General features: G+C 43.5%; 1 protein-coding gene across 1 annotated transcript; it reads left to right on the top strand.

The window, feature by feature from the left end:
- The first annotated feature begins 2931 nt into the window (after positions 1–2931).
- On the top strand, positions 2932–10329 carry LOC132206000 (ferritin, middle subunit-like). The gene is made up of 6 exons (XM_059640719.1): positions 2932–2963; positions 4887–4969; positions 8168–8277; positions 8987–9133; positions 9916–10041; positions 10183–10329. Exons 1-6 carry the CDS (start codon positions 2932–2934, stop codon positions 10327–10329), a joined length of 645 nt encoding a protein of 214 aa, XP_059496702.1.
- Positions 10330–11364: the final 1035 nt, after the last annotated feature.

Raw genomic sequence — 11364 nt, 5'->3', positions numbered from 1 at the left:
ACAGTGGAATGTTTCAAACTTCCATGGAGTGGGGAAGACTGGCTGATACAGTTCAATAAGGGGAAGTGCGAAGTTATCCACTCCTGACTAAGAAAGGTGAGCCAGAGTGTTTTAGAAATGGGGACATCTTCTGCTGGGTTGTCAAAGCTAATGATCAAAATGAAACTGAGACAAGTGGACAGAAATGTATTGAAACTAGAGACGAGATATAAAAACACTGAACAAAGAAATTAATTCAATGTCAGTCCTGATCTCAAAGGGATTTGCACACCTCTGGGTGGAGTTTTTTATGAAATTGTTAAGTTCTGGTTCAACCATCCCTGGAGATCTCATTTTCGGCAGGTTGGGCCTGAAGATGGTGCAGCAGAGAATTTCCAGAATCAACTCAGAGATAAAGAGCTGGTTAAATGATGATGGCAGCTTGCCCGAGTCCCTCAGTATGGAAGGTTAAGAGATGGCAGTACTTGAAAGTTTTAAGACCATTAATGGACTTGACAGGGTAGATTCAGAGGAATTGTTTCTTCTCAATGGGTCTTCTAGGACTTAAGGTATGGAACGGATATAGAATCTTCAAATTAGTGCTAAACTGCCCAGGATAATGTCAGAAACAGCCTCTTCACAGAAAGGATAGTGGATAGTGGACACACACACACACACACACACACACACACATGTCCGGTGTCAGTTGAAGACTTCAAAATTAGCATCTCTTGATTTTTATTGGGTAAGATTTGATGTTGGCAATCACTTTTTAATTTCAACACAAAAAAATGCAAGAAATGCATTTTGGTCGAAGAAACATGGAGACATGAAGAGATAATACAGGTTCAATGGAACAACGTCAAGGTGAGTACAGGAGCAGGGAGCCCTCAGGATTTAAAACTACAATTCCCTGAAGGTGGCCAGGCAAGATGAAACAGTCATGAAGAAGGCTTATAGGAATCTTGTGTTTTTAAGGAGAGCCCGAGAGTATAAAAGCAAAGAAGTAATGCTACACCACTGCACACCATTGGTCAGACCACATTAGAGTATTGTGTTCAATTCTGGGCACTGTTTCTAAGGGAGGGCATTAAAGCCCTGGCCACGGTGCAAAGGAGATTTGCTGGAATGATACCAGGAAAGATTTTAAAAATTGGCCTTATCTCCTTGGAGCAGAGACGATTAAAAGATGACCTGATTGAAATGTTCAAAATTATGAACCATTTTGATACAGCCCTTCCAGCCTGCTCTGACATTCCATATGATGATGGGTAATCCCTTAGCTCCGTACCATCTTCACACTCTCTCTCCATACCCTTTGATCCCCATAGCCCTATCAGCTACATCTAACTCTTCAAAACCTTCAGTATGTTAGCCTCAACTGTTTTTTGTCCCAGAGAATACAACAGACTCCCCAAGGTCTGACTGAAGACATTTCTCCTCATCTCAATCCCAAACAGTCTACTCTATATCCTTAGACAGTGACCCTTGGTTCTGGGCGCATTGGTCAACAGAAACATCCTTCCTGTCTTTGTCCTGTTTGTTTCTGTTACAAATTTCTAGGAAATACCATCAATCTCCTACCTTTCTCTCCAATATCCCAGCAGAACATGCTCAGACACTGATTCTCCTTCATTGAGCACCTCTCGCAGTTGGTCACAACAAGCTCAGTTTAAAAAGAAAAGCTTTCCAAATCCAAATCTAGTTTTTTTTTTCAAACTAACCATGACCCGACAGAGAGTTCCGGCAGATTTGAGATTCTAAATGACCAACTGCTGATCCAATCACAGAATAACCATCCACATGACAACAATCTGCACCTCTGATCAGCTCTGCCTAATCCACCCACACCCTCTCTCTAATTGGTGGGAGGGCAGAGGCGGGGCTAAATTCATGGGAGATTCCTAATTGGCTTTCAGGGAATGTCAGTCATCATTGGTGATGTCATTCCCTCGTTGAACATAGGATGTCCCAGGTGTATAAATACTGGAGCTTGTGGTACAAAGACTTGATATGAGAGCTGTCTAGGTAATAATGAACTACCTGCAGAATGTATCTGGAGTCTCCTGCTTCCCTGACTGAATCCAGCTAACACACTTAATACTGAACACTTAAATGTAGGTGTTTCTTAAATTGAAACTCACCCTTGAGGGTCCCCTGCCCTTATTGTTCTTCTGGACAGTGTATGGCTGGTGCTACAGAGGGGTAAGCTGGCTTTGCTGCTAACTTTAACCCTATTTTATTGGCTGAAGAACTTATAAAAATCACTCTGCTTGTTGAAACTTTCTCCAATCAACTTCTACCTTTTAAGTTGCCAAATTAACCTGGCTCCTGCTCTTTTGAGGATCAAAAGACTACTAGCTGCTGAATATGAGGATTAAGTGTTGCTATTTGATTTGATTGAAACTCTGCATGCCAAGTGTGATTTTTCTACTTGGGCATCCATGCTGAATAGACTCGAAACTAGATTTGTTGATGACGGAGCTGACAGACTTCTGGCTCTGTTAGTCGACAAGCCAACATCCTGCTTCAGTTGGTCATGTCCGGACCAGCTTCCAGTGCTGAGCAATAGGGATGTCTCATGGCTGTGACTGACTTCATAGGGCACTGTCAGGCCAGTGGTTGCAGTTGGCTTTTACTTCCCTCATGGAAAACTAAACCTAATGCCTGCTATTTGGGCCATAATCCATGGGGATGATTTCTCTGCTTTTGTCCCGCCAACGTTCCTCCATTCCCTCACCTAACTCTGATGATTCATGATGGTGACTGGGTTACTTTCTGATGGACGGTCACTTCGGTGACTGAGCAACTTTCCCACTTTGTTTCTTTTTACACAGTTCTCTCACTTTGACCTGGATGATGTTGTCCTGCGTCACTTTGCTGATTTCTTCAAGGAGCAGTCCCATGAGGAATGGGAACATGCTGAGAAACTTCTGGCATTCCAGAATAAACATGGTGGCCGTGTCCTCCTGCAGGACATCAAGGTTGGATTCTGTCTTGTAGAGTAAATGCAAATTGTGTAGTTTCCTGCTTGTACAATGGCCTTGCTGTTCTAGACTCCCCTGTACATCTTGTGTGGAGATGAGTGAAGCGTCTTGATAGAAAGTCTCAGCTTGTTATGAGTTGGTTTTGCTAATTCTCACCTTTCTTAAAAAGCAACAAATCTGAATGCTCAGAATGAAAGGGTTTTAGCACTGACCTGGCCCAAATGTCAGTTTAGACTATGACACATTACTGTAGACTTGCTTGAATACAGGTAATGTTGTCCAACTGTTTCAGCCAGTTTTTAAATCCTGATCTGTCAGCAGTTCTTCATGATGGATCAAATGTCTGATAATGGTCTCCATGACCTTATCTGAATTTTGAATTGATTTTCATGCTTTGTTTGGATTTAGCACAGATTACCATATGTCTCCATTTCCTTGCTCTCATGAGAGTCTTGGACCTTCTAACCACACAAATGACTATCTTTCTCCCTCCAGAAGCCAGAGCATGATGAGTTGGGCAGTGGTCTGGATGCAATGCAGACAGCTCTGCAGATGGAGAAGGATGTGAACCAGAGTCTGCTGGATCTGCACAAACTCGCCTCTGGCAACACTGACCGTCATGTGTGTTCCTGATGGGATGAATGTTTCGAGGGAGCTGAAGGTGACATGGGAATCTGCCCTTGCTCTTCTATTAGCATAGGCTTGCTGTTCTCCAGTCCTAGAGCAGCAGCCATCGTGACCATAGATGTCAGGCACTGATAGGTGCCCTGCTGACTTGGTGTGAGGTTCATGTATTTACAAACTTCCACCCAATTCAGTGAAATGACAGTTTGACCCCTGTGGGCAAACCGGGCTTTCTATAACCACTTCTAAAATAGCATAGTTGCCAATAAAGCTATTCCAGTCTATTCATTGTTTCTGGAGAGCAAGCTGCTTGCAAATAAATGCACTTGTACACACCTATAATCACTTCAAAAATGCAATGGTGTGATTCTTGATGTTTATGTCTGCTCTAACTTTACATTCTGGCTGTTTGTTCCAGCTGTGTGACTTCCTGGAGAGGCACTACTTGGGTGAGCAAGTGAAGATGATCAAGAAGCTGGGAGATCACATCACCAACCTGAAGAGACTGGGAGCCCCTGACAATGGCATGGGAGAGTACCTGTTTGACAGGCTCACACTCAGCTGAGTGCGATTTTAGAATCCCATCAGTGCTGTAAATGGATTTAGTCTTTTAGAAACTTTATCTACCCTTGTTGAATTGGAAAATAAAATCTCCATAATGAAGAAACACTTTTAGTGAAATTGAACAACTGATTTTTGTTCAGATCCATCATATCTAGGTTGTATGGCAGGTGCTTCTGTCACCTTTTGACACAGTTGAACCCTCTGCTAATCAATTCATTTTTGGATGTTATTCACCTCTCAGGTGGGGCTCAAATCTGACCACCCTGGTCTAGGGATGCTGTCACTACACCACACTTCTCTTAAACATGCTTTTGCAGTTCCTTACTTTACTGAAGTTTGGCAGCCAGTGCTCAACTTTCTTCCAAATGTGAGCTGAGAGTTTGCAGAATCCTAAAAGACCTAAAGAGGCAGCCGGTGTATCAGGGCAGTTTACTATCTGACAGTTTTGCATATCTACCATTCTTCTGTTTGACTAATCTTTCTTGAGGAGTGAAATCTGCTACCATTACCTGATCTGGCCTACATGTGACTCGAGCGAGCATCTCAGCAATGTAGTTGGTGCACATGTGAAATAGCTTCAGCTGGCACGTGGTTAGAAAACTCTTTTTTTTTCCCCAAGTTTAATAGTGGGTGGGCTGATGCTTCCTTTTACTTTCTGCCCTCGGCACTGGCAATTAACAGCTAACACAGCTGAGTTTATGACAAACAACTGTGCCCACTGCCAAACTTCAGGAAAGCACTCATTATCCAAACAACAGCCTGCTTGCCGGCGGGCTTGCGAGACACACCAGTGATAGAGTCTCTGTTGTACAGAGGTAGGTGGCCATTGCACTGGGAGTCCGCCACGTGAACGCTGGCTCCCATTTTTTTTGTCACAAGCATGCAATTAAATGAGTAAGGAATCCTGGTGCTTACCCTGGATGTCGCAAACTAACTGAATAGTCATTTTCCATATACTGCAGTGCTCAGAGTCAGTCCTGAGGAGGGCAGGGGTGCAGAAGTGAGACATTATCAAGCAGGACTTAAATCTGGTACTGGACATAGATTCTCGTGCTGCAATTTTTTCAACAATTTCCTGCACTCTAAATTGAAAGGACTATATTTTGCTGGTGTCAGGAAATACCAAAAGAATTGATTCTCATCCTGAGATGATACTGCTTTTCATATTTTTTTTCTAAAATCTAAGAGAAATCCAACAGACAACTTCCTTACAGAAGAAGGAATGGATGATAGAGCTCCTGAGCTTGATCGGATAAAGCTCTACATGAAACTTAACAGCAATGGGAGTGATAGGATTCCGATAGAGGCATCCTGTCTGTTTCCCCCAGTGTTGTGCTCCTGACATGTTGCTGGGCCTGCTGTGTTCATCCAGCTCCACACTTTGTTGTCCTGGATTCTCCAGCATCTGCAGTTCCCATTATCTCTGTTTTCCCAGTGTGACTGGTTGATTTGCAGATTTGCTGCAGGCTATCTCGTGCAGGGTAATATCCTCAACTGCTGTGATCAGTGTCAGTGTCCCTGACCTCTTCTGGACCAGATGAGAGATGCTTCAAACCTTCAGATGTCATTTAATTCGACATCATGTACAGGGAGAAATATTCATTTACAAACTCGTCAAACCCTAAGGTGAATTGGGGAGCTCTGACCTGGAGGACTGATGCTATCAGTTTGAGAACAGTCAAAGCAACTAATATCAATTCCACCAATGACGAGTATCCATGACATAATTAGGAAAAATGCATGCACGTACAATAGGAAGATACTGTTGGACATGGGTTGGGAATTGGGAAGGGGGAAGGTGGCTGACAGAATGGCTGCCAACTTTGATTGACAAAATTTGACTCTCACTCCCAGGTATCTCCACATGGGCTTCAGTTTCACATTGACAGATTGACGTAGATGAAGGACTCGAGAGATATATGTCCAAATTTCCTGACAAAACAAAGTTAAGCGACAAATTGGATGGTGTGGATGGGATCTGAAAGTTTGCAACAAGCCATTGTTGAAATGAATGAGCAAACAGCAGCAGGCAGGCCTCAATGTGAGGAAGAGTGAGGCCATGCACTTCGGAACAAGAAAGAGAAATTAGCTAAACTGTGACATTCGGGGAACAGAATTGGTGGTGACCATAACGTTACGGGATCCATCTGCAGAAATTGCAAGAGCTGGTGGACAGGCACAGAATTGTCTGGATTACAAAGAGATCGACATTCGGGCCATAGACATCAGGTCTGTGCTGACCTATCTACACTCATCTCACTTTCTAGCACTTCACCTATAGCCTTGAGTGTAATGACACTTCAAGTGCCCATCCATGTACGTTTCAAAAGTTGTGATGTTTCCCATCTCTACTACTCTCCCACACAGTGCATTCCAGATTCCCATCACACCATCTGGGTGAAAAATGTTTTTGGCAAATCCCCTCTAAACCTACTGCTCTTCACCTTAAAATGATGCCCCCATGTTATTGATCGGACAGTTCTGCTACCATTTATTAAATGCCAGCGAGTGCATATCTATGATACTGTATTCAGGTCTTGATCTATGAGTCTGTGAGGGAATGCAGCACAGGATGACAACAGGTCGAAAGGGTTAAACAATGAAGGCAATTTGCATTGAAGATGAAATTCAGGTATTTTGACAGCTCCTTCCAAAGCCACATCCACTTCCATCTGCTCAGACAAGGGCAGTAGATACATGGGAACACCACCCCCTGCAGGTTCCCCTCCAAGCCATCCACCATCCTGGCTTGGAAATATATTACCGTCCCTTCAGCATTACTGCAGTGTTAAATCAGTCAGATTTCTGGAATTCTCTCCTTAGGGGCAATCTGAGTCTATCTGCACCAGATGGACATTGCAACTGTTCACAAAGGCAACTCACCACCACCTTCTCAAGAGGAAACCAGGGATGGGCAATAAATACACGTCCCGCCAGTGATGCCAACATCCCAAAACAACATTTTTTAAAACCTCAAGTTCCTGTGAGTGTAGAAGAACAAGGAATAATTATTATTAAGATTTGAAGCTGATTAATTGATTTGATAGAGTCAACGAGAGAAAAAGTTAAAGTGATGTGCAAACAAAGCAAGGGTAAAGTGAGAAAAAAAACATTTTTACACAGAATGTGGAGAGTATGTGCAATGTGCTGCCTGGAGACGTGGGGAGGGCACATACAATTGAAGCTTTGAAGAGCTTTGAAGAGAGCATTGGGTTTTCTTTTGTGATCGTGGTGATGTGCAGGGACATGGCAAGAGATGAGCACAATGGATCTGGTGCAGCACAATTGGCCAAATGGCCTCCTACGGCACTGTAATTTTTTTGAGTATTCACTTGCGGGACAAGGGCAGTCATGGGTTGGGCCAGCATTTATTGTACATTGCTAGATTCCCCTTGAGAAGGTGGGGTTCAACTGCCTTCATGAAGCCCATGTCGACCCCGATGGCCGTACAGAGAGAATTCCAGGATTTCCACCCAGAGACACTGAAGGCACGCCAACATATTTCCAAGTCGGGATGGTGAGTGGCTCGGAGGGGAGCTTGAAGTTGGTGGTGTTCTCACGTGTCTGCTGCCCTTGTCTGTCTGGATGGAAATGGTCATCTGCTTGAAAGGTGCAATCTGAGGATCTTTGGTGAATTTGTGATGGGATTCTATGATTCCGCTTTATGGAAGAAGGTTGTTCATATGGAACTGAAAAGCAGACCAGCCAAGATCCAATTATATACTGAAATAGGTTTGAGGGGCTGAATGGTCTCCTCCTGTTCCCATGGCCCAAACTGTTGAAACCTGCTGGTTTCCCACTGCTCCGATTGGCTCTGCTTTGTACATAGCTCCCCCCAGCACCTCTCCCTAATTAATGCCTGTATTCATGGGAGCCTGCTGATTGGAAATCCCTAATAGCCAAGCACTATTGGTGATAACTTCCTGTTGGAATGCAGATTTCAATTTACATAAATACTAGAGATGGTGGGAGGTGTGGTTAGGCTGTTGTTTGAGTTTGCTTTTTGTAAGTAGGTGTGAAGATGGTTTCCCAGGTGTCTCAGAACTACCACAAGGACTGTGAGGATGCTGTCAACAAGCAGATCAACCTGGAGCTCTATTCCTCCTATGTTTACCTCTCCATGGTGAGTGCTGTATCTTTTGGGTACTTTTTCCAAGTTATTACTAATTCACTGTATGCTGTGCAAATAGTTCTGGTGTTAGTGACCAGTCAGTTAAGATTTAATTCTAACCTTTGCCTCCCCTGCCAATTAAATTTTGAGATACAAGTCTGTGTTGTCTCATTTGTGACTGTCATGTTCTTTAAAATGGCCAAATCTGTGGGTTGGACAACAAGAATTTTTCTCTACATAGAGGCAATCTAATTCCTTACTTTAATGGTAAAACTGAATGTTGAGGTGAGAAACTAGCTGATCAATCTTGTTTTCACTGCCCCCAAAACTGACTAGATCTTCCTTACCTGAACTGACATTGACTCTTCATGTGGATTAGTAATGTTAGGCTGTTCAGATGGTTCTTCTGCACCCCCTCCCTGACTAGTGAGGGAAGCAAGTCTTTGTGGCATTAAGTAGAGTCAGTGGAATGCTAAGCAAAAAATTACTGCTGTCTCTGGACTGTTAACATCTACTGTTTCTTAACATGATCCCCCAAACAAGGATGGGGTTTGCATGTGGTCAGATGTGACTAGATTTCAAACTAGCTGAGGCCAATATATTTGACTAGAATTCCAAGTCTCTAACTTGAAGCCAGGTAGAGAATGAGTAACCAAGCCCTTGGCTCTTAGAATGTCTGGGTCTGCTTTAATTGAATTCTGTCCAATCCTTCCCCCCACAGTTCTCTCTCTTTGACCGGGATGATGTTGCCCTGCATCACTTTGCTCAGTTCTTCAAGGAGCAGTCCCATGAGGAACGGGAACATGCTGCGAGACTGATTGCATTCCAGAATAAACGTGGAGGCCAAGTCCTCCTGCAGGACATCAAGGTTGGACTTTTAACCCCCTTTTAACTTAAAAGGGGAAAGCTTGAGGGTTTACTTTGACAGAAGCCTGTGTTTTAGATATCCTGCATCTTTGATTCTGCACTTATTCAAGTGCATGGGCTGAAATGTTTTTGATAGATTTTTCATCCAATGGAGCTTGTGGAGTGATCAGAAACAATTGATTGAGATGAGCACTCCTCTGTATGACATGTACTTGACTTGAATTCATGGTTTTAGGACCCCTGCTGGGTTTTTAACCAAGGTTTCCATCCACATGGTTAGGGTGGTGTTTAAGAATTTAATTGAATTCTAAAATGCTCAAATAGCAAAGGAATTTGACCCTTCATTGGGCTGTAGTGACGAGTGATTTTTCACTGTCATCCTGGTGGTCTTAAACGATTGACCATTGGAAACATCCGGGCTGGAGTCACTTAGGGGAATGCAACATGTTGTGTGGCATTCCCTTATTTGCAGCTGGGACTGACTAGGAAGTACAATAGTCTAGTAATTCACACACTGACACCAGCAATTCCCATCTGGATGGGGGAGTGACTGACTTCAAACGCCACATCAGCCTCTTAAGCTCCCAGCACTAACATCACATGTGCCTTGTGTGCTTTGATTCTGAATGTGGCAGGTTATCCCCCTCTCTGCCACCATCAACTTTTGAATAGAACAATCTCTACGAGAACCCGAACAAGTGTTTTTAGCCATAAAAGGCACAGCCTTCAGTTCTAGTACAAACTCCCATCAGCAGCTTCTGACTAACAAAACCCTTCTTCCAGAAGCCAGAGCAAGATGAGTGGGGCAATGGTCTGGAGGCAATGCAGAGAGCTCTGCAGATGGAGAAGGATGTGAACCAGAGTCTGCTGGATCTGCACAAACCCGCCTCTGGCCACATGGACCCTCATGTGAGCACTTCACTTTTTTGGTCTAAAGGTGATAAGGCATTGGTCCTTTAGGTTAAATGTACCTATTCACATAGCACTGAGCATTTGAAGTACAAAGATGCTTTCTGCTCAGTGAGCTACACATTTCTTTTCTTTCTCCAGCTGTGTGACTTCCTGAAGAGGCACTACTTGGATGAGCAAGTGAAGATGATCAAGAAGCTGGGAGATCACATCACCAACCTGAAGAGACTGGGAGCCCCTGACAATGGCATGGGAGAGTACCTGTTTGACAGGCTCACACTCAGCTGAATGGGATTTTACAATCACTTGGTCCTTGCATTCTCTTTTGCTTGTACTGGAATATGAAATAAAAATCATTGAACCAAAGCTGTCTAGCTTTCTGTAATTCTGCAGCCCAAAGCCTATCCAATATCTTCCAAGGATTTTGTCCATTCCCAACAACATGGATATGGTTTGCTGACTTTGGTCCAACTCCTTGGACCAGCTGGATAATGTCAACAGGGATGACTGTCCAAAGATACTTGGAGTCAGTGAGTGGACAAGCATTTGGCTATATATGGGGCAATTGCCCCTTGTTTGCAGCAGTACGAGCAACCAAGTTTATCTTCAGCAAAATGTTGCAGCAGTACTGATAAAATATTGAAATCATCTCTCAAAGCCAGAGGTCATTAGCACTCTTGTGGTGTCTATTTACTTTTTGAGGAAAGCTTGACTCATCCCTCAGATGTTCAGAGGCTTCCCACATTTGAAGCATCTATTTAGGGTTTTTTTTGCTCAGCACCTGACTTCCCTTACACTACATCTGGCAGGCAGCAAGTCATTTCTCTTTTAGAAAGGCTAAGACCCCCACCCTCCCTAAATTAAGGCTTTAGTGAGCTGATATAAAAAGATATCAGCTTCTACTCTGACCTTCTAATAGCAGACTTGAAGAGAATGGGGTTTGGTTTTTTTTTTCCAGCTCCTGGTTAAATCTGGAGCTCGTGGGATAGATGTTTATAGAACATAGAAAATTACAGCACAGTACAGGCCCTTTGGCCCTCTGTTGTGCCGACATGTCATACCAATCTGAAGCCCATCTAACCTTCACTATTCCATGTACGTCCATATGCTTGTCAAATGACGACTTAAATGTACTTAAAGTTGGCGAATCTACTTCTGTTGCAGGCAAAGTGTTCCATTCCCTTACTACTCTCTGAGTAAAGAAACTACCTCTGACATCTGTCCTATATCTTTCACCCCTCAATTTAAAGCTATGCCCCCTCATGCTCGCTGTCACCATCCTAGGAAAAAGGCTCTCGCTATCTAACCCTCTGATTATCTTAT

This window comes from Stegostoma tigrinum, chromosome 38, assembly GCF_030684315.1.
Source record: "Stegostoma tigrinum isolate sSteTig4 chromosome 38, sSteTig4.hap1, whole genome shotgun sequence".
In the NCBI taxonomy this organism is placed as follows: Eukaryota; Metazoa; Chordata; class Chondrichthyes; order Orectolobiformes; family Stegostomatidae; genus Stegostoma; species Stegostoma tigrinum.
This window is presented reverse-complemented; position numbering and strand designations above follow the sequence as displayed.

Coding starts and splice junctions, on each gene's coding strand:
- LOC132206000 (XM_059640719.1), top strand. CDS start 2,932: ATGGTGGCCGTGTCCTCCTGCAGGACATCAAG. Junction 4,970..8,167: donor AGAGTCTCTGTTGTACAGAG/GTAGGTGGCCAT, acceptor TTTTGTAAGTAG/GTGTGAAGATGGTTTCCCAG. Junction 8,278..8,986: donor CCTATGTTTACCTCTCCATG/GTGAGTGCTGTA, acceptor TTCCCCCCACAG/TTCTCTCTCTTTGACCGGGA.